The sequence below is a fragment of the Dreissena polymorpha genome, chromosome 6 (genome assembly GCF_020536995.1).
Source record: "Dreissena polymorpha isolate Duluth1 chromosome 6, UMN_Dpol_1.0, whole genome shotgun sequence".
NCBI lineage: Eukaryota > Metazoa > Mollusca > Bivalvia > Myida > Dreissenidae > Dreissena > Dreissena polymorpha.
Genome location: NC_068360.1, coordinates 32,203,975 through 32,227,863, shown reverse-complemented (window position 1 = coordinate 32,227,863; position 23,889 = coordinate 32,203,975). Strand labels below are relative to the sequence as shown.

Below are 23,889 nucleotides of genomic sequence, written 5' to 3'. Positions count from 1 at the left end.
TCACTCACGTTTTCATAGTAAAATGACTTTAAGGTATAAATGATTGTAAAGAAAGGAATTTTAGATGTGGTCAGGTTTGGCAGATTTATGGCCCTTTGCCTTTTTTTTCGAATAGAATATTTGTTTTCTAAACTTGTGTATTATATATGCCTGGCAGATTCTGCTCAAAGTTTCTCAGCTGAATGTGTATCCAATCAATCTGAAAGGAATTTTGCCCTTTGTCTTATTATTTTGTCCCCTGTAGAATATTGAGTAGATTTGTCTGTGTCTAAACATGCATTGCTGGGGCATCAGCCATATCAGTTTACTGTATGTCATGCCAATATTTATGTGTTGTGCTGTGTAAAAGGGGGGTTTAATGCATGCGTTTAAAGTGTTGTCCCTGATTAGCCTATGCCGTCAACAGAGGCTAATCAGGGTTGACACTTTCCGCTTTTATCATATTTTTTTGTTTCAAGAAAGTCCCTTCTTAGTAAAAAATCAAGTTTAGGCGGAAAGTTTTGTCCCTAATAAGCCTGTGCAAACTGCACAGGCTAATCTGGGAAGACTCTTTAGGCACTTGCATTTAACTGCCTTTTTACAGAAGGCAGCTCTTATATTATTTGCCAACTAGATTATGCTTGTTATAACTTGGCTGAAATGTTCAGTAATCAGCTGTTATTATGCTTGTTATAACTTGGCTGAAATGTTCAGTAATCAGCTGTTATTATGCTTCACTGTTTTGCAGAATCATTTTACGTTGATGTCTTAATAGACCTGCATGTTTGTCTCTCAATAGTTCTGTGTCAGACCCAGTGACTTTCAATATGAAATTCAGTCGGGAAATGTGCATGTAAGGCGACTAGTAGGTTAGCAATAATGTTACACACACCATACACTGCACTATAGTATTTTTAACAGAGTATTCAATACATATATACAAGTGTTAAGTCGCAGTTTAACAAATCTTTTAAAACTGATGATTTGGTTTTAGTTGTTTTCAATGTTGAACCATGTAACTTAAGCTTTAAAACAAAACAATTTTGATATGTTTTAAATGGTTGTTTAATGATGCAGTAAGACAAAATAGTATACGAAATATAAAAAATCTGTCCTCTCAACATGGCATAAATCCAATGCTGGAGAATGATCTTTGTTATATAGGATATATAATGTATAATGAATGTGCATTTATTATTTCATTTCCTCTGGTAAAACATTGTGTTCATGTTAAATGCTCACAGAAAATACATATCATCAATTTGAGTTGCGTTCTGAGAAAACCCGGCTTAATAAATTCGCGTAAATTGCACAGGCTAATAAGAGATCACACTTTCCGTCTAAAAACTGGATTTTTATTTAGAAAAGACTTCCAATAAAAAAAAATACACAAAAGCTGAAAGTGTTGTCGCTGATAAGCTTGGAAAGACTGCACTGGCTAATCTCAGACAAAGCTTTATGCACATGAATCAAGCCCAGTTTTCTCAGCACGATGCTCACTTGGTGGTTACTATGGAGACTCGTTTTATCTATGCAGAAGAAGAAGGGTGCTCAAACTGCTAGAACCTCGCGAAAGTCTGTTGTGGAAAGCGTAAGGAGTTTATCTGGTCTTTAAAAAGATACAAATGATGTCTGTTTGACAAATCAGAAATAAGTATATAACAGGACAAGCCATAAGCTTTTTGTATTCATTCTGGAACGGATAAATGCTTTTTCAGAATTTATAATCGAGTCAGTTCTTGTTTAGTTACTTTCAATTAGGGTGCATATGCAAATTATTATACTACAAATTATGAGACACTTCAATAAATTTCAATATTTTTAAATGCAATTTCCTGACCTATGTTTAATAATGTCTTTAAAGTGTTAAATTGAATTCATGCTTGGTAACCAGTCAGTTTAATAATAATATTTAAGTTGTCATTGCCATTTTTACCAGACCAAGCAAAGAGGATCGCAAACCGTGCGAACCCCGAGGTCTAGCATCGATGATGGACTTAATGTAAATGTATAATAAGTATAGACCTGTTTTCAATCACCAGTCAATTTACCGTAATTACTCCAAATTTTGGGACACTCAAAAATAATTAATTTGTGTTATGTCCGAAAATGTAGATACTTAAAAATATTCTAAAAATACAGTGTCCAAGAATTTAGAGACACACCGACGATATTCCTAAAGCATTGGTTGTTCCTATAATCCTTTGCATAACGTCACCGTCGAATAATAAAGTGTGCTTGTGTATATCATGCAGTTAAGTGTTACTTACAATAGGATATATTTGCAACCGTTATTAGGTTGTAAAACACTTGTGTGATGTTTCAACGGAATAATGCAAATTGCTTGCTTTCTGATATAAATGAAACTGTCTGAAAATTAAGAGTCATTCATTATTGGGAAAAATCTTGTTTGTTTTTTTAATTTGAGTATAAACAAGAAATATCTTCAAAAAACGATATACGGTGTTGATTGTGGTTGGAGTTTATGAAAGGTAAAGAGTTCAATGAATGAGATCAAGGATAGCAAATGTCTTTTTCTGTGCAGTTCTTAGCTGCATCACACCCAGTACGGGATGTTATGCGGATTTTTCGCGGCTTAGTTTACATTATTACATATTGTTGGTCATAAACCTATAGATACAAAACAGAAAACCAAACAAAGATTGGAATTGAAATTAAAACATGAGTCAACCGGCCACACGCGAAGTAACCATACATATTTTAAATATTTATACGCGCATTCTTCGAACAAACCTGTTTTTATTTTATTCGATTATTAACAGTATCGAGAATCATTGCGCTCATGCTTAATACATAAGTCAATATGGTGGAATAATTCTTGTTAAATTAATTAAAAATAATATTTATCATGGTATTATTGAAAACACATTAAGAATCTAATATTGACATACCATAATTATATCGCTGGATATCTTCATTTAACATCTTTCTGGTCTCAAGGAAATTCCAGTTCACCTCTAAGTTCACGCTATAGAGTCTTTATTATATAATGATTATTTTACTGGCCGCGCACTCCGGTCAGCACATAAGGTAGTCGTGAAGAAGCAGCGATGACCTGTAAATAAACTCTGACATTCACACACTGGCCGCAAACTGACCTGATACCTCACGGGTTGAAATGCAATTCATTAAAGTGAGGCCTTGCTTCCACTGCTCTTTATACTTTTACATGTTAACATGTTGACAGGAATATGGAAGTTAGTACTAAATATCAGAACATAGCCTTTAAGTACAAACGTTTTCACACTGGCAATCCTCTGAAAATAAAAGGTGCACGCACAAACTGTATTGATGTCCAGATTGAGTATAAAACTGTTCTATCTATTAAACCTTTTCATTAGAGATAAAATTGATTCATACTGAACACGCAGTAAAACAGTGTTACAAAGACGCGGACATGTTTCCAATGTTCTGGTCGTATGCTCAAATCAGCCTATGGGATAGATGAAGTGTATTCATTCTGACCTAGCCGCGGGAAATTTTTTTGAATTTTATTGGACAGTTACAAAGGTCAGGTAAGGTGAAAAGCTGGCGTATACAGCTTCGCCGAAAAAATGATTATTTTGGCTTAAAATTGGGTGTCTGAAAACTTTGAGTAATTACGGTAATTGCATTTTCATATTTTATATTATTGATAAATGCTTCAATTATTTGATATTTGATGTTTTGAAAATGATTTGAGACAGTTTTGTTATGAGTCCAGCTGTTTCATTATTTTAATGTTCTGTTTATTAGTAGCAAATAAATTGAATAGTCATATAACTAAAATGCAAGTTAAACTCGACTAAAAATTGCTGATTGCTATGAAATTGTTTTTAGCTTGGCGTTTTTGGAGGAAACCCAAGGTATTGTCATAGCCAGCTCGTTGTGTTGTCCGACGTCCGCGTTGTGCTAAAACCTTGACATTTTGTTAAGGTTTTGAACATTTGCTCTAAAATCAAATTGCTTCCGCCTACAACTTGGAAACTTCATATGTAGATGCACCTTGATGAGTTCTACATGCCACACCCATTTTTGGGTCACTAGGTCAAAGGTCAAGGTCACTGTGACCTTTAAAAAAATAATCTGACAAGCTTTCATTTATTCAAAACTGCACCTGTAGCCGAGCGTGGCACCCGGTATGCGGTGCTTTTGTTTTACTAATAAGTATAAGACAGCAGAAATGCAATCTTTGGTATTTAACTCATAAATTTGGATTTCCTTTTGCCATTCTTTTGATGAAAGGGCTTGTAAATCTGTGCAATATCTTATTTTAATTCTGTAGCCAGAACATCATATTGTTCATCGACCCTTGTCCAGTGGCAGTGACAGTGTAAGACATAAAATGGGTTGTTGTGAATGTTGAGTTGTGACTAAGTTTGGTGGAATTTGACTCTGGCAAGCACAAAGGGACAATACACACTTTCATTAGAAAACTTCTCAGAGTGATCTCCTCTATATATCCTTGCAGAAACACAGGGAAAAAACTGTAAAAGGTTGCAATTTTGTTTGTAACAATCAGTAATTAATGTTTTTCTTGAAAATTAACTAAAAAGCACATATCCATGTAACTACAATGGATATTCAATTAAAACTACACTTCAACCCCGTTATTTCGAATTCGTTGGGACAGTTAAAAAACGACGGATTAATGATAATTCGAAATAAAAATTTTGACAGAAAACTTCTTTGATTCTGAAAAAATAAAATGTTGTGGAATTCACATGGTTCGGTTACATGCTAACTTAAAAACGTAAACTAGTCAGATAGCAATAGATTTCTACTTGTAACAAACGGTGGAATAAAACGATTCTTTTTCTTGTTTTTATTTTTGTCTAATTACAGAACATATAAAATGTAATGAATAGCACAAATGATCAGACATACATACATACATACATACAAACATATGAAAACATTTTCGGAAATTAATTAACATTTTTTTAAACTAATACGCGATGTCTCTCTGAACAACGGCGTTCACGCAGACGACAAAGGTGTAATTATCGGCTTTTGACGCGTCACGACAAAGGTCTGAAAATTACGCTCAGTATTTTGCAGTTTTGACTTCGGATTAAAGATTGATAATTAGGTGCGAATTATAGTGTTGGGACCGACTGAATCACTTGGAATTAATGATTTCTTCGGTTTAACGAAGTTCGGATTAACAATGAAACTTTACATTAAACAAAGAAGAACCAAAATCACGACCCGAAAAATACTTAGAAATAACGGTGCCTTCGGATTATCGGTGTTCGAAATAACAGTGTTGAAGTGTATATTGGTTATGGACCAAGGCATGTAAATCTGACCTGCAAATTTAGCACAATTATTCTCCTTTTTGTACATATAAAATATAGGCTAATTTTTTTATAAAAAATATAACTGAATTTCCATGCTTGTGGCTAACAAAGACACATTACACATTTCTTAGGTGATTAATAGAAACTTAAAATCTGTCTTTAACATAAAAAATGTATGAGCAAGAGCTTTTTAACCTCAATGATCCTCACAATTCCGAGTTATTTGCCACTGAACATAGCTGACAATGCATCATGGGGTATTAATAATGTTTGTAACAAAGAAGTACATAACATTTTACATAGTGTATGTTATGTCTAACATTTATGGACATGGATCACTATCTCCCCTTTGTGCTGCAAGAGCTAGATGATAACTTACAAAATGAGTATAACTACTAATGATACCTGTGAAGGGAGACCTGGATATTTGTCTTGCTCTGGTAAAATGGGGTTTAATGCATGTGAATCAAGTGCGTGATGTCCCAGATTGCACAGGCTAATCTGGGTCAACACTTTGTGTGCATGCAATAAGCCCAGTTTTCCCAGATTGAGGCTGAGATAAGTATAACTACTAAATTAATGATACATGTGAAGAGTGATTACTGGTAAGATGTTGATATATTTATTCCATGGCAAACCTTGATCAATATGAATATGTTTGTATTTGTGTGTGTTTGTGTATGCAAGGATCAAGATGTGTTGAGGAACAACATTATTGATACATTGATGGTATGCTTTTTTGGAATGGTCATCTGTATTTCGTGAGGAATATTTTGATGGTGAATTTGTTGATGGAATCGAAATGGGTCAAGTCACTATAAATCTTTTGTTACTGTCTTGAATGTGCTTAAGTCATTTCTGCCCTTCAGATTGTTTATAATTGTCAATAAATATCCACATTTTTATACGCCCGTTTAAAAAACAGCAGTTTCCGCTCTCTAATTGACATGACGCTTGGACGATGATCGCTCCGCCCACTTTATCACGTGGCTCAGCGGGTAGCAAAACCTAGACAAGCTAACACTAAAATGGCTTCTTTGCCTATAGATTGCATATAGATTTACGCGATATTCCGGATGATTTTTATGGACTTTTTCACACCATATAACACTTGTAAAAGGGTTTTGTGTCATTTAGTTATTATGCAAATGCAAAAATATACGTTTATACAAAACATCAGCTATTTATAACTTTTTTCGGTACATTAAACACGCTCTCAAACCCTTGCGCGCTTACCAGAATCGAACCTGTTACTACGTGTAATGGTGGTATAAGCAATAAATTAACACTTCTACAACGGTATTTACACATGTTATTTACGAAAATATTCACGAAACATTTTCCCTTGTTTATTTGACACGAAATATCGCTTTATAACTGGGATTTTGATGAAGTTTCACGCACTTTCTGACGGCGAGTGGGTACATGTGTAACTAAATCCCACATGTTATTACATATAAAAGTGATATTAATAATATTAAACATTGCTTATTGGACATTTATCAATCACTATAATTGAAAGTGCAAAACAACACAATCAGTTTGGTCATAGCTACTTAATAAAGCTACCAGTATCAGACGCAGGCGCGCATTTAATTCTTATATCAGTAATAATAACTCTTATACAATGGCATTTATTGAAACGTTTTTATTAAAAAAGTCACATAACATGTTTCTGAAACACACAAAAACTCGATTTATAACGGGGATTTCGTTAAGTTACGCAAAGTGGGTACCAATATTCTCTATTATTTTACATGCACACGTGATATAATTCATACTTTATAATGCTTAGTTACTGGTATGTGACATTTCCATTTTTTTTAAATAAATTAATTTTCTATAAGGGGGAACTCTGTAATTCTACACATTGAAGCTTCCACTCGCTCTTGTCAAGACCGCATTTCCGCGTTGGAAATCTTTCTGGATACCGAATGTCAGAGTTACATAATCCCTATTTACACTGTTTTGCCATATTTCATTTCTGTTGTTTTTTAAACAACATAAACGAAACTCATTGCAAAAAATTAGAACTAGGCATTCGATCTCCAAGTGTGGATTACAAGCGTTCATTTGTGACACCACATGTCCGCACATGTGTAGATACTGTTATTAAGATAAGATATCACGTGTCACCTTCTAATAACATGTATTATGACAATAAAGTGCATTACTATCAGAGTAATAAAACACAGCATGAATAAGGCTTCATGCTGTGTTTTAATTTTCTTAAAGTAATGAAGATGAACCTTGCTTTTATTAATCACCTAGTAACTGACAAAACTATTAAAAACATTAACTATTATGTGATGATCAGATCGATAACATAAACTATTTAAATAGTATATTCCATAATAAGATATTGTAATTGTCTTTGACTGTGTTGACGTTCAGTTGTTTGTGGGGACGACCGCTTGCATTTATCCATCTCTTACACTTCTCAAGATCTCTTTTCGGTTTTGGAAACAGTATAAATTCAATGCCACCAACTAATCTGTCAGGATATCGATTGTCCGAGTTACATAATCCCTATTGACACCGTTTTACCATTTTTAATCTAAGTTTTTTAAGAGGAAAACAAAACAAACTCGTTAAAATAAAAGTGAACCTTGACATAGCTTGTCTAGAAAATGGCGGACAGTTCGTTGCTAACTCGCGCGCCCGATTAATCGATCGCTGCTTGGTAGATCAATTCTTAGATAAGGATGTGATTGACAGGCGGCGTCATTTCAATTCAAATAGTTTTCATCCGATCTTCACCAAACTTGGTCGGAAGTTTTATCTAGACAATATCTAGGTCAAGTTCGATTATGGGTAGGGATGGCAAAATTATTCGAATAATCGAATATTCGATTGAATGGTCAGCATTCGAATAATAAAAATGATATTCGCATATTCGCATTTTTTTCCAAACGTATTTTCACCAATATTTAATGAACTGCGAACCACTTACTAAAAAGCAACCGAAATCACTTGGGAGTAACATGTTTGACGTGACGTTCTTCGTGTCAAACTGATAACGCGGCTCGTATCAGAGTTGATTGCGCAATGCAATATACACGCTCTAAGAAAGGCCCCGACTGTTGTTTGCCAATGGGGTGCCAATTCACGGTTTCAATTGACTGGCGAATAATAAATAAGTTTTGTGATCACAGTATGTACAGCCATTAAAATGTGTAAATTACTCAAAAGTAACAGATGATATAAATTAAACAATCATCAAGGAATCATAATTCAAATCTGAAAATGCCACCAGCCCCTACTTCAGTATGGAATGGTGTCGTGTGGAATACTTTACACGGTCTGTGGATAAGAAGACCGCAAGGTGTAATGTGTGTAAACTTAGTTTTACATATGCGCTGTCTGCTACAAATATGTGGAATCATTAAAAAATAAAATTCTATGACACGATGTTTTTCATTCTATTTGTGCCCGATCACAGTATCGGTCATAGTATTAATCGACAGTAAGGGTATCACGTTTAAACGTTTAAACGATGGAGTTTCGTGTTTTGCTCAAACACGTTTACAAAAACAATAAACGTTTAAACGACAGGCAATGTCAACATTATTCATTTAATTCATTACATTACGATGTTGCAAAACTCATTAAAAGCTGCTGAAAAAGACTCGTATGTGTATCACATGCGCCAGATGGCCCTTATTCACAGTACCGTAGACATAACAATATACCTGTACGACCTAGACGTCTTGAATATTTAACCCGCATCGGCACGAAGTGCTCGGGAAAAGTTTCCCGCTATTTCTTGCATGATCATGCCCCTAATCGTCTTGAACATTCAACGCGCGTCGGCATGAAGTTCATGAGGAAAATTTCCCGCAGTTTATTCATCGGCATTCATTTTTAATTTAATGAACAGATACTCATTTTGATGTACATCTTGTTAATTAAAACAATAAAAACAATTAACACCGGTGTACTCTTATTGAAGAAATGTGGGTTAAATATTAATTCATCTTTGTTACAAAATATAACGGCATGTAAGTAGAAAACGCGTAACCCAATGGTTAGAAAACGACGAGAACATTTGGTTTTAATATGACGTCATTGTGCAAATGGGTTATGAACTAAATATAACTTCCGGAAATAATCACTACTTTCAGTTTGGAAATGTGATGGAACTGATGCTTTTAAAACGGACGTATGGATACCGTTTGAACGGTGTCGTTTCGTTTATTTCATTTCGTTTAAACGTTTAGAAAAATCTGTAAACGTGATACCCTTAGTCGACAGCGATACAATTATTCGATAGCAACGTTAATAAACAGCCGCGTATTTAGCAAACGGATATAACTTACAAACCAATGGAAATTATTACATAACAAGGTAAAATCAATCCAGCCGTTTTATGCGAATATTCGAATATTCGATTGAATGAATTTGCGAACATTCGAATACCGATATTGGTATTCGATGCCATCCCTAATTATGGGTTATGCCGGTCAAAAACTAGGTCACAGGGTCACTTAGTGCAATTAAAGCATTTAGCATGGTTTCCGCTCTCTAATTGAAGTAGTTTTTATCCGATCTTCACCAAACTTGGTCAGAAGTTGTATCTGGACAATATCGTGGTCAAGTTCGAATATGGGTCATTCCGGGTCAAAAACTAGGTCACAGGGTCACAAGTTATAGTGCATTTCAAGCATTTAGCATGGTGTCCGCTCTCTAATTGAAGTAGTTTTCATCCGATAATCACCATACTTGGTCAGAAGTTGTATCTAGACAATATCTAGGTCGAGTTCGAATATGGGTCATGCAGGGTCAAAAACTAGGTCACAGGGTCACTTAGGGCATTTCAAGCATTTAGCATGGTGTCTGCTCTCTAATTGAAGTAGTTTTCATCCAATCTTCACCAAATTTGGTCAGAAGTTGTGTCTAGACAATATCTAGGTCAAGTTCAAATATGGGTCATGCCGGGTCAAAAACTAGATCACAAGGTCACTTAGTGCATTTCAAGCATTTAGCATGGTGTCCGCTCTCTAATTGAAGTAGTTTTCATCTGATCTTGACCAAATTTGGTCAGAAGTTGTGTCTAGATGATATGTAGGTCAAGTTCAAATATTGGTTATGGTAAAGTTATCAAGTTGTCCAAAACCTTTAAACGGGCGTGACTTGTGACAGTTTGGCACTCTTGTTTATTTTCCTACAAATTTTGGTATTTTATGTAAGATCATCAATGGCACAGTAACAGTTTATTTACTTTTTAATAATTATATAACATTTCAACAATAATTTTTCAGATAATTATTGCAAATTTTCACAAATATTGAAAGGAAATAATTTAAATTGCTCGTTATAATTTGCAATTTTAAATAAATAACAACACTTCAGAACCAACATTTAAAACAAATTTTTACACTCAGATATTTAAATCAAATTATGAACATCTAAAAATTGAAATGTTAAAGATAAAAGAATTGATTTAACCTTACAACAACATTCCAATATTCAATTTATTGGAAAGTCAGTTTGTGTACTATAAAAAAATGAAGGATGATTGGGGGCCTTTTTAACCCTTTCCCTCATAAGAAGCGAGGTAAAAATGGCTTTTGCAACTAGCATAAAGCCAGAACAGCCTGTGAGTAACTCGCAGTCTGTTCAGATTTATGCTGTTTGCTGCTTATCAGTATCTAAGGGTTAGAATTGAAGCCTTTAAAACTTGAACCTAGTGAGAAAGGCCTGTAATTAAATTTAACTTTTTAATTGACCACACATGCCTCAAAATACATATATCTTAGTGGTGAAGGGTTAATATAGGGGAGGAATGTTATCAATTATATGGAAAAGTTAATCTGCGTTTTCCCTTTAAGAATTCTGACCTGGCATCAGCATATCGGCCTGATTCAGCTTACTACCGCCAAAGAGTAAGACAGTGCTTAAATATGAAACTTCCCACAATGCTTCTGTACAATAGATTCACAGCGACAGCATTCCAGTCCTGCTCACACCATGCTTTTATATAGCCTTAATAGATAGAGAAGAAAATGCAGCCGCTGCTTTGGGAATACTGGGCTTACTTCATGTGCTTTACAGTGTCATCCCTGATTAGCCTTTGCAGTCTGCACAGGCTAATCAGGGCCGACACTTTTTATAATTTTTTTAAAAGTAAGTGTCTTCTATGTGAAAATTCAGTTAGGTGTAAATTGTTGTCTCTAAATTAGCCTGTGCACACTGCACAGGCTAAACTGGGACTACACTTTAGTCATGGGCAGTAAGCCCAGAGAGAGGCTTAACTTAACATGAATATAGTGTTACTTGCAAACTTAGACAATTTTAATAAAAGTTTTTTCACTTAGCTGCTATAGGGCATTGACTTTTGCACAGCACATAGATTATAAACAGAATGCAGACACAATTTTAGGCGAATTGACTGGTGGGCCCCTGCTAATTTCCACCCCTAGTATGTTCTGTCAAGATTCTTTCCATATAAATTTAATTTGTCCCATATAGTCTATTCACTGTGCTTCAATGTCTCTCACTTCCAAGAGGCAGGTATTCACCTTTGCAATATTATTGCGTGTAAAGAGCAGTATTACAGACTGATATATGTACCAATTATGGCAACTATAGTATTGGAGTAAGAACCAGAGTTTACCCAGTAAAATTGACATGAAATCAATATTAATGTTTTTCTAATGTGCCTCATTGTTGCTTTGTCTGCCAATTTGTTATGTAACTTTTACTTATTGTTTGTGTTGTTATTTTGCTTTATTTACAATTGCTTATTATTTTCTTCCGCAAGTGTTGATGTATTTTGTGTACTTAGAAATGACATTCTGTGCCAACCTGTGTGCTTTGTCTAAGAGTTTGCCTGTGTCAAACATTTGTGTCCCATTTTTAGTGTACCTGTGTCCATATGGACATTTTCTGATTGCCTTTTATCTGTTGATTGCATTTGCAACATTTACCTCTTGAACAATCTAGAGGCAACATTTATTGCCCATATTCATGAAACTTGGTCAGACCATTTGTCCCAATCTTATCTTGGCTGAGTTGGGAACTGGGTCACATGGGGTCAAAAACAAGGTCACAAGGTCAAATTAAAGAAAAATCGTGTGAACTCTCCAGAACTTTTCAAATCTAAATGAAACTTTTTCAGAGCTTTTTTGTCAATGCTATCTCAATCAAATTCGAAACTCGTTTACATGGTATTAAAGTAACTATAACGCTCAAAATCAACGAAAATTTCGTTAAGTATTTCGTAAAATAAAGTTAACACCTTAACAATCAGTGTTCCTTAAAGCAATAGCCAAAATTTCAATGCTAGATGTGGTATGATTACTTAGATTTGTGTAGATACAAAATGCTCGTTTATATTTATTTGTGGCCACAATTAATTCCGGGTGTGTAGAAATACCGATATCCCCGTAATTACCGCAATCCCCCGAAATCCCCAGATATCCCCCGAAATCCCCAATAATATTTATTATTTATCAAACTACTGCGGATATTAAGATAGAATATTGCAAAATACAATCTATTCACTGATGAAAAATTGTTTTTATCCATGTTTGGTAGTGAAAAACGAAAATATATACATAATTATTGGGATTCCGAGTATGAATCCATAGTGCATGCTTTCACAAGCACGATCAGGTACAGAAATCCCCGCTGTAAATATTGTTGTTAAGTTTTTGTCTTTACCTCTTCTTTCTAAAATCAAAAAGCCACCCAGATGATTTTTGACACTTGAAGAGCTTTACAGCGGGGATTTCTGTACCTGATCGTGCTTGTGAAAACATGCACTATGGATTCATACTCGGAATCCCAATAAATATGTAAAAATGTTAGTTTTTCACAACCAAACATGGATAAAAACAATTTTTCATCAGTGAATAGATTGTATTTTGCAATATTCTATCTTAATATCCGCAGTATTTTGATAAATAATAAATATTATTGGGGATTTCTTGGGATTTCGGGGGATTTCGGTTATTACGGGGCTTTCGGTATTTCTACACACCCGGAATTAATTGTGGCCACAAATAAATAAAAACGAGCATTTTGTATCTACAAAAATCTAAGTAATCATTCTACATCTAGCGTTAAAATTTTGGCTATTGCTATAAGAAACACCGATTGTTAAGGTGTTAACTTTATTTTACGAAATACTTAACAAAATTTTCGTTAATTTTGAGCGTTATAGTGACTTTAAAAACTATGTCACTTGGTGAAATTAACTAAAAAGCTGAACACTCTACTTGCAATTTTTAACCCATGCAAAAAACAAAAAAGTCTCACATGACATGAGGTCCGTTAACTTTTAAAATATACCAGACCTTACCAGATTTTATCGGACCTTGTTCTCCTTTTACAAAACAATAGAAAATATATTTTAAAGAGTTTATTTTTATCATTATGATGTTCACAATTTTTAACAATTTTAAATACAATCAAAGAACAACTAAATTTAAACCTGTTCTATTAAAACATGGTTAAACTTCCTATTAAAGGTAAAGAAAGCTTTGTTATTATTTTATAAATTTCAAGTGTTTTCAAACAGCAATACATTAAAACACTAGTAATCCAACTGTTCACAGAAGATAAAACTATGAATTGACGATGGAAAAAAACGCATCACAACAAGTTACGATAGTACTATATCTGTTTATACAAGATTAAAATATGAATTTACAATTTAAAAAAACCCACATCAAGACAAGTTACACTAGTACACTAGTGCAATATTTGAATGGTTTTAAGAATAGCAGTTGGAGTTTGTTATGTCACCAGAAAAGATGGCAAGTTTGAGTGGTTGGTCAAATCCGTTTTATTATAAACATCTATCGTAGTAAAATAAGCATAAACTAGTCCGTTTTTTATATATTTTCCAAATTGTGTTTTCTTTTTAAACCAAAACTGTTTTACATATTGCTTTTTTGTGTCGGAGACAAGGGCTGACAGTTTCTGGAATATTGAATAATACCAGACCTCAGCAAATTTAATCAGAATTGTCCAAGGTCCGACATCTTTCGCATGGGTTTCTAGTAGCCACATTTTTTGCCCAATCATCTTAAAACTTGCTCAGAAGATTTGTTCTTACGACATCTGAAACAAGTTCTGTAATTGTTCTTGAAATATCGCAAAAGCCTCATGTTAGGGACTTAAGGCCTTAAGCCTTCTTGTTCAGTGTTACTATGTATTAATATAATTTAATGTGCTTTAACATTTATTGTTTATTTGTTTTATGTGCCCAGAACTGTTTGTCATTTTTTTCTTTTTTTCTTTTTATTTTATCAAATGAATCACCAGTTTTGTGTATCTGCAATCGAAATTACAAATAAAATAAACCAGAAAACGCTGAGTCGCTGCACTTGCTTTAGACGAAAATTAAGTTACAATCTTAAAATTGGCTATCCGGCTGTGGTAGATGCTTCTGTTGTTTTTTTAAGTTTGCTTAACTTAAGTGTTTTAAGTTAAGTTTGCTTTTTTTTTTAAATATAAATTGCAAGTGACAACTCACTGAATTGTTTTTGGTAAAAAAGTTGTAGATTTGAATCAAAGCTTGTTTTACTGCTTTATAATATTGACTTGTTAACTGTTTTTATTTTGCATGATTATTAGCAATTTAGAAAAAAAACACTGTAGCATAATAAGTAATCACTCTAGCATAATAAGTAATCACTGTAGCATAATAAGTAATCACTCTAGCATAATAAGTTAGTACTCATGTTGTCTTCAAAATGTCTACATGTTCTTGTGCATCGCTCATTTTATTATAAACTGCCCATAAATTATGTTTCAACCTATCATTTGATACTTGTTATCTATCAAAGTTTAGAATTTAAAATCTGTTTTATGAGGTTTGTTAAAATCTTTAACCCATGCCCAGGTGTGTGAAAATTCTGCAATCATCAGTTACTTGCTCAACTCAAAATATTGCCTTAATTCCATTTATTTCTGACATCAGATCAAAATGATACACAATTTGTTTTTCAAATATTTTTTTAAATAAAGACGATAATTCCTTTTTTTAACATATTTTTTTTCACCTTGACATTGTGCTAGTCTGTCAAGCACAAGAAGACAGGAAATATTTACTTGTCCTATAAGAAAACAGTAAATTGACCCATGTCACAGAAGTCTGACATTCAAATTCTGCACCCTTAGTACTGGACCACTATTCCTAACTTGCTATAGTAAAAATGCTGTGCACACATATCGTTTTGGCCCATATCACATCTAGCTGTTGCTTAATGTTTCAGTTACGTGATCGGCCACTGATCGAGAAGTTCTACGAAAGCGGACAAAAGTTCCTGACAATGTTCCCTGATGGAACAGGAAACGTGTTGTATCCTTGACCTTAGATTAAAATATAGCCTTGTTCTGATAAAACTGGCCTTAATGCATGTACATGAAGTGTCTTCCCAGATTAGACTGTGAATTCCGCACAGGCTTATCATGGGTGACACTATCTGCTATTGTTGAATTGTTTGTTTAAAGGAAGTCTCTTTTACTTGAAAATCCAGTTCAGGCGGATAGTGTTGTCCCAGATTAGACTGTGAATTCCGCACAGGCTTATCATGGATGACACTATCTGCTATTGTTGAATTGTTTGTTTAAAGGAAGTCTCTTTTACATGAAAATCCAGTTCAGGCGGAAAGTGTTGTCCCAGATTAGCCTGTGGCTGTAATCTGGGATGACACTACTAATATGCATTAAGCCCAGTTTCCACAGAACAAGGCTCACTGTATGAAATGGCCACCTGTGGCATTTAAATTATGTTGTTTTTTCCATAATTTGACAGGAAATTCATTGGATATTTCAACCATGATGGACCTTTTTAATACGGAAAGATTGACTTAATGCTGGCAAACTCAGTCCTTGGCTAGTATCATTTTCAAATTATCTTACATGTCAGATTTTGGTAACCTTGCAATATCTAGATTTTTTATGTAGAAATTAAGCTTATAATAAATGTAACAATATCACAAATCATAATGATAAAGACGATGTAAGGTAATGCAAACATTATTCTTATGTAGCAATAATATCTAATGCCACAATAGCAATAAAAAAGCATCAGTTATCACAAGGTATTATAATGTAAGCATATTTCAAGAGCAGCCTACATTCTGTGTTGTTTAGCTTAACCATCTCCATAGTTACCCTTCCGGTAACTTAGCGATACTGATCTCCTCCGTGAAACTGGGTCAGTACAACTATACCATTCACCATGACTACAAACTCTCTGGGGTGGCGGCAGTTTTCGAACCCAACGGATACGGTTACTGCTACTTTCCCAATGGAGACATCAGGTAACCTTGCATGTTATTATTACTATTCACATAATTTAGACTTTATTGCGGAGCTTAATGCATTTGCGTTAACTGTCGTCTCTGATTAGCTGCACAAGGTTATCAAGGTTGACACTTTCCGCTTAAACTGGATTTTTGCTAAAAGGATACTTCCTTCAAAAGAAAAATTACTTACAAGCAGGAAGTGTTGTCCTTGATTATCTAATCTGGGACAACACTTTATGCAAATGCATTAAGTCCTGTTTTCCCATACTGAGGTTCATGTCCATCTTGTCCTATATTGGTCATATGATCAATATTTTGCTTAGCTTTCAAAGTGTATTGTTGGTTGCTTATTGGTTCATACTGTTTTTTAGATTTTTGAAATTGCCATGCTTACTGGTCGAATTATATTGAAAACGCTAAACAAAGTGGTAATTGGCTTGACCAAATAGGCAATTTTTGAGTACAGGAATTATAGAATTGTTTTGTTGCCGAATTCATGACAATGGTTCTTTAAAGGCCTAGTTTAAGGAATATCTTGGCTCTCAATGAGTATTCTACTTTATGTTATGGGGTCCACCTTTAATTCTCTTATCTATATCTGCCACCTTTCCTCTCATCTCACTAAGCAATGGTGGAGTGAACTGCAATGTAATGTTTTGCAGAGCACTTTCCTTCAACTGTCAAATGCTTTCATTACAGGTTATATGTGAGCCTTTCTGTGGGAAAACAAGGCTATATCAATGTGCGTAAAGTATTGTCACAGATTAGCCTGTGCAGTTTGTACAGGCTAATCTGGGATGACACTTTATGAACATGCATAAGGCCAGTTTTCCCAGAAAAAAGATCACATATGGACCAGTTTTGGGGCCTAAACATGGATGCTTAGTGGTCAACCTTATCTTCGTATAGTGCCCCTACCACCAGTTGTTAATGGCCTTCATTGCAGCTTATATATGAGCCTTGCTATGAGAAAACAGAGCTGAATGCATGTACGTAAAGTGTCGTCCCAGATTAGCCTGCAGTTCACACGGGCTAATCAGGGATGACACTTTCTGCCTAAACTGGATTTTTGTTAAGAAGACACCTCCTTTACAGATTATATATAGACCACACCCGCCTTCATTACAGGTTATATATAGACCACACCCGCCTTCATTACAGGTTATATATAGACCACACCCGCCTTCATTACAGGTTATATATAGACCTCAATTATTGCTTCATTACAGGTTATATATAGACCACACCCGCCTTCATTACAGGTTATATATAGACCACACCCGCCTTCATTACAGGTTATATATAGACCACACCCGCCTTCATTACAGGTTATATATAGACCACACCCGCCTTCATTACAGGTTATATATAGACCACACCGCCTTCATTACAGGTTATATATAGACCACACCCGCCTTCATTACAGGTTATATATAGACCACACCCGCCTTCATTACAGGTTATATATAGACCACACCCGCCTTCATTACAGGTTATATATAGACCACACCCGCCTTCATTACAGGTTATATATAGACCACACCCGCCTTCATTACAGGTTATATATAGACCACACCCGCCTTCATTACAGATTATATATAGACCACACCCGCCTTCATTACAGATTATATATAGACCACACCCGCCTTCATTACAGGTTATATATAGACCACACCCGCCTTCATTACAGGTTATATTTAGACCACACCCGCCTTCATTACAGGTTATATATAGACCACACCCGCCTTCATTACAGTTTATATATAGACCACACCCGCCTTCATTACAGATTATATATAGACCACACCCGCCTTCATTACAGGTTATATATAGACCACACCCGCCTTCATTACCGGTTATATATAGACCACACCCTCCTTCATTACAGGTTATATATAGACCACACCCGCCTTCATTACAGGTTATATATAGACCACACCCGCCTTCATTACAGGTTATATATAGACCTCAATTATTGCTTCATTACAGGTTATATATAGACCACACCCGCCTTCATTTCAGGTTATATATAGACCTCAATTATTGCTTCATTACAGGTTATAAATAGACCACACCCGCCTTCATTACAGGTTATATATAGACCTCAATTATTGCTTCATTACAGGTTATATATAGACCACACCCGCCTTCATTACAGGTTATATATAGACCTCAATTATTGCTTCATTACAGGTTATATATAGACCACACCCGCCTTCATTACAGGTTATATATAGACCTCAATTATTGCTTCATTACAGGTTATGTATAGACCACACCCGCCTTCATTACAGGTTATATATAGACCTCAATTATTGCTTCATTACAGATTATATATAGACCACACCCGCCTTCATTACAGGTTATATATAGACCTCAATTATTGCTTCATTACAGATTATATATAGACCACACCCGCCTTCATTACAGGTTATATATTATAGACCACAATTGCTTCATTGCAGGTTATATATAGATCACAATTGCTTCATTGCAGGTTATATATAGACCACCATTGCTTCATTACATTCTATATTTGGACCACAATGGCTTCATTACAGGTTATATATAGACCAGTATGGTGGGCTGGAACTTGACAACGTGGGTGCTAAGCGTCGCAAGTGGTCCTGGAAGGATCAGCTGACTCACGTGCATGCCCCTCCCTTCCAGCCGATCTGCATAGGCCTGAACAGACATATGGGCGTTCGGTTAATGAGCCAGGACAACATCGCACTGACGTTCAGTGCCAGCAAGAGGAGCTGTCGCTTCAACATGGGCTCCCGACTTAGGGTATACATTGTGATTTAAAAAAAAACTATTTTAGGAATGATGCCCAAGTGCTTTGGATTGGTATAAATTGAGTTGTTTTGACCAAAATTCGGAAATAACAATTTTTGCTTACAGATAATTTTAAATTGAGAACAAAATTGTTTTCAATATTTTACTTCAAAAGGTTGAACATACAAAGTGGGATAGGAAGATGATCTAAATGTCACGATTATATTAAAAATACAAAGTTTTTTTTGTTTTTAAACCTTTAATTAGAAATTTTTGGCCATCAGTTGGGAAAATGTATACTTTTTGAAATTAATGGGGATTTAAGCCCCAAATTTGACCCGAAAAACACAACTGGTATGCATTTTATATTTTTATATGCTCCTATTTGCAGACGGGTGGGGTGGGGGAGGATAACTATATGTCCTTGTCTACTAAACAAAGAAATGGAAAGCAGGTATCTCAAAAAGTCACATTAGTATGCATTGTTCAGAAAACATGCTCTTAGTTGGTTGAATTAGTCTCAATGGGAGCTAAACTGGCATGATGGTAATTAATGACGTAGTCACTTGTGTATCCATTCGTGCTGATGTCTGTCCTAACGTCATGCTATCAGATTTTTGTGTCACAGGTAATTTAAAAAGTGTTACTGCAAGAGCGATGTAACTTTGCAAATACATTAACCAGGAAGAATGTGAATATGCACAACTCTCTGGTTTTTTTTTTTTTGTATTGTTGTTGTTTCTGAATAACCAAAGTTATTGCCCTTTCTTAGCAAACATTGTATTGTTAAGCTAATGTGGTACAGAACTCTGGAAAGTTTTTCTTAATATGCATCTCCTCATTTTTTTAATTTTTTTTCCGACATGATTGGAATTGTGGTCCTATTTATAAAAAAGACATTTTTATGCCGATAATTTTAGAGAAGGGTGAAGCATAAAGAGAGATTTACTTGTGTTTAACTTTTATTGCACGTAAATTTAAAAGTATTGATATTAGAGGTATGAAACCAGAATGTAATATAGGGCACTGGTATTATGTATACTTTTTATGCCCCCGGATCAAATGATCAGGGGCATATTGTTTTTGGCCTGTCTGTCTGTCTGTCATTCATTCATTTATTCATTGTGTGTCCCAAAACTTTAACCTTTGTTAAAGTTTGGCAATAACGTTTGCATTATTGAAGATAGCAACTTGATATTTGGCATTCATGTGTATCTCATGGAGCTGCACATTTTGAGTGGTGAAAGGTCAAGGTCATTCTTCAAGGTCAAAGGTCAAATATATGGCTTCAAAGCAGCGCAATAGGGGGCATCGTGTGTCTGACAAACACATCTCTTGTTTTTTACAAAAATGATGGTTTAACCCTTTCAACCATAAGAAGCTAAGTGAAATTGGCTTTTGCTACCAGCATAAAACCAGAACAGCCCACGAGTAACTCTCAGTCTGTTCAGGTTTTATGCTGTTTGCTGCTCATCAGTACCTAAGGGTTGGAAATGAAGCTTTAAAAACTTGAATCTAGTAAGAAAGGTCTAAAATTAAATATCACTTTTTAAGGGACTACAAAGGCATGAAAATACATATCTAAGTGGTAAACTGGGTTAAGACAGGAATGAAATGTGGGGGACATTCATGTTCTAGGGTAGGATGACTTGCTATACATGTAGTTCCTCATTATGCTCTATTTCTGTCTCTTTGTTTTGTGTAGGGTTTTTGTGATTTTTGTTTTCTCTCACTTGCAGAGGGGTGGGTTGGGGGAGCTTAAAGATTTGTCATTGCCCACCCATGTGTCCAAACAAATAAATGGAAATCAGGTATCTCAAGAAGTGACATAATTATGTATTTTTTATGTCCCCTACCACTGTAGTGGGGGACATATTGTTTTTGCCCTGTCTGTTGGTTGGTTGGTTTGTGTGTTTGTTTGCCCCAACTTTAACATTTGCCATACCTTTTGCAGTATTGAAGAAAGCAACTTCATATTTGGCATGCATGTGTATCTCATGGAGCTGCACATTTTGAGTGGTGAAAAGTCAAGGTCAAGGTCATCCTTCAAGGTCAAAGGTCAAATATATGGGTCAAAATTGCTAATTTAATGTACACTTTTGCAATATTAAAGATAGCAACTTGATATTTAGCATGCATGTGTATCTCATGGAGCTGCACATTTTGAGTGGTGAAAGGTCAAGGTCATCCTTCAAGGTCAAAGGTCAAATATATGGAGACATAGTGTTTCACAAACACATCGCTTGTTTAGAAAATCCTCTTTGTTGGTTGAATAAGTCTGGTACGGGGCCTCCATGATATCAGGGTAGTTAATGAAAGTGTCACTTGTGTATACAGGTACATTTGTAAGGATGTATGTCCCTCCGTCATCCAGTCATATTTTTGTATTGCAAATTGATACAAAAGGTCGACACTTTATGCACATGAATTAAGCCCAGTTTTCCCACAACAAGGCACACAAATGATCCCTATGCTTGTTTCAGTTGGTGGCCCCAGAGAATGCCCCATTGAAGGAAGTGGATGAGGAGCAGATCTTCCTTGAAGAAAAGAAAAATACTGTGGAGTAAGTGGACATAAATCATTGCTTAAGCCTACTAGCCGTTGTGTAGTGAAAATGGTGTCTGCCTAGGGCCCAGCAGCTCACGAGTATTTGATTCCCACTGTTGGAGCATTATTTAGATCTTTCTTAAAGACATCAAGTACTGGTTATACCAAGGAAATGGAGTTAGTTTAAAACTATTTATTCTAGCTCAATTGCATCGAAAGCCTAAGGCTTATTTGAAATGCTCTCGTCTGTTTCCTGGTACTAGAACCAGTATTTAACAGGGTCTATGGGAGAGATCTAAAGAACGCTCCCACAGTGGGGATCAACCCGTGAGCTCCCAGTCGCTAGGCGGACACCATATCCACTACACCATGGCTTTTTAAGGAAACGGAGTTGAGAGCGTTTCAAAAAGCCTTAGGCTTTCAATGCAATAAAGCTAAAATAAATAAGTTTTAAAAAATTACTTCAATCCATTTTGTTTGTGCAAACGGAGGGAGGGCAAACTGTATGCGTATTTAACATGGTTCATAGGTAGTCGGAAACACTGAAGTTTGTAAAATGGAGATTTTTATAGGAAACAATTAAATGTTCTACACTTTACATTGATCAGTGTAGTTACATGTTTATATTATTGATTTTGTTATCCCTTCAGCACAAACACATTTTGAAGGGGTTTATACAAGAGCTGCAATTGTTTTGGTGTGTTGGTTCCTCTGTAGAGATATTTGTTATTGTTGTGATTTAGATGAAACTTCTCAAAACAGATTATAAATAATTGTGATTCACATGCATTATTTATTTCCTACTCACGTTAACTTCTTACAAGAACATATTTTTGAAAAGTATACCACAGCTTTAAGAGGTTAATGGCAAAACTAATGCATTTTTTATCAAAAATGTTGAGTAGATACCAAAGTTATGCACTCAAATGATGTAGCGTAGTGGATATGTTGTCCATAAAGCACCCGGGATGTCACAGGTTCAATCAAACTGTGGGAGCGTTTCATAGACCCACCTTAAAGACACCAAGTACTGGTTGTATGCATGAAATGGACTCATAAGCGTTTCAATAAGCCCTTGGCTTTGAATGCAATTGAGCTTAAATGAATAGGTTTGAACTAATTTAAACTAACTGTGTACTGGTAATTATTTCCTTGATATTTCCAGGATGCTGCTGAACAAGGTTGCTAACCTGCTTAAGTTCCCAAACAATCCTAAGCTGGACAAGATGTTACCTCCCCAGCATGTGACCTCCAACCAGGTCAAGACGGAACGGCTCAAGATGGATCGCAAGGAGTACCTGAGTCAGCGGGCTGCACGGGATAAGAAACAGTCCTCCATATCTGTCGACTGTTGAGCACGTGCGAGAACAAGTCCGTTTTTAGTTTTATCAGAGACTTTTAAAATCTTGTTAGATTGGACTATGTATGAAATTTGTGTTTATTTTAATGTTAAACCTGTTTTATCAGCTTAAATAATGATAAGCCACTTTTGTGATCGTGTTAGATAGGAATGATTAATACTTTTAAGTGTATTTATGTATTTGTATTTTTAAATTTTTACGTTCATAGTGGAGTCAATTTTATTATGATAATATTGAAAATATTTATGTTTGATAATTTTAATAGTTTCTATTATATTTACCCTTTTTTTCTTTGCTTTTTTTGTTCTTTTTTATTTTACTGGTTTTAAATTTTATCTTTTGTTTATTGTCACTTTCTTGAACATTAAATCTGTTTTGTTGTTATTTCTGGTCTCTGTGTTAATGTGAAATTGTAAGTGAGACTTGGCGTGATCACAAAATGTTGACAGTTGGCATTATCACAAAATATTGACATTGGGATTATCACAAAATAATATTACTGTGAATTATCAAATTGATGGCTTTGGGGTTACAACATTTTTATATTTTGAGTGATAACACAATATAAACATTTGGGATGATAGCAAAAGTTGATATTCGATTTGATCATAAAACTTTGACATTTATAGGTACCACAAAATATTGACATTGGTTTTG

The 23,889-nt window shown here is 35.0% G+C and overlaps 1 protein-coding gene across 14 annotated transcripts in view; it reads left to right on the top strand.

Moving 5' to 3' along the window:
* Positions 1-23,616, top strand: part of LOC127833813 (glutamate-rich protein 6-like) — a 77,343-nt gene extending 53,727 nt beyond the window's left edge. For 10 of the 14 annotated variants that reach the window (XM_052359275.1, XM_052359274.1, XM_052359282.1 and 7 more), the window contains 8 exons: positions 11,114-11,167; positions 15,509-15,594; positions 16,409-16,561; positions 19,108-19,336; positions 19,716-19,778; positions 21,064-21,135; positions 21,808-21,887; positions 23,037-23,616. In XM_052359275.1, the coding sequence (XP_052215235.1) occupies positions 11,114-11,167; positions 15,509-15,594; positions 16,409-16,561; positions 19,108-19,336; positions 19,716-19,778; positions 21,064-21,135; positions 21,808-21,887; positions 23,037-23,226 (927 nt within the window). In that variant the 3' untranslated portion in view covers positions 23,227-23,616. The remainder of the gene's footprint in view (positions 1-11,113; positions 11,168-15,508; positions 15,595-16,408; positions 16,562-19,107; positions 19,337-19,715; positions 19,779-21,063; positions 21,136-21,807; positions 21,888-23,036) is intronic. The other 4 variants (XM_052359283.1, XM_052359287.1, XM_052359276.1 and 1 more) reach the window with 3 other exon arrangements.
* The last annotated feature ends 273 nt before the right edge of the window (positions 23,617-23,889 follow it).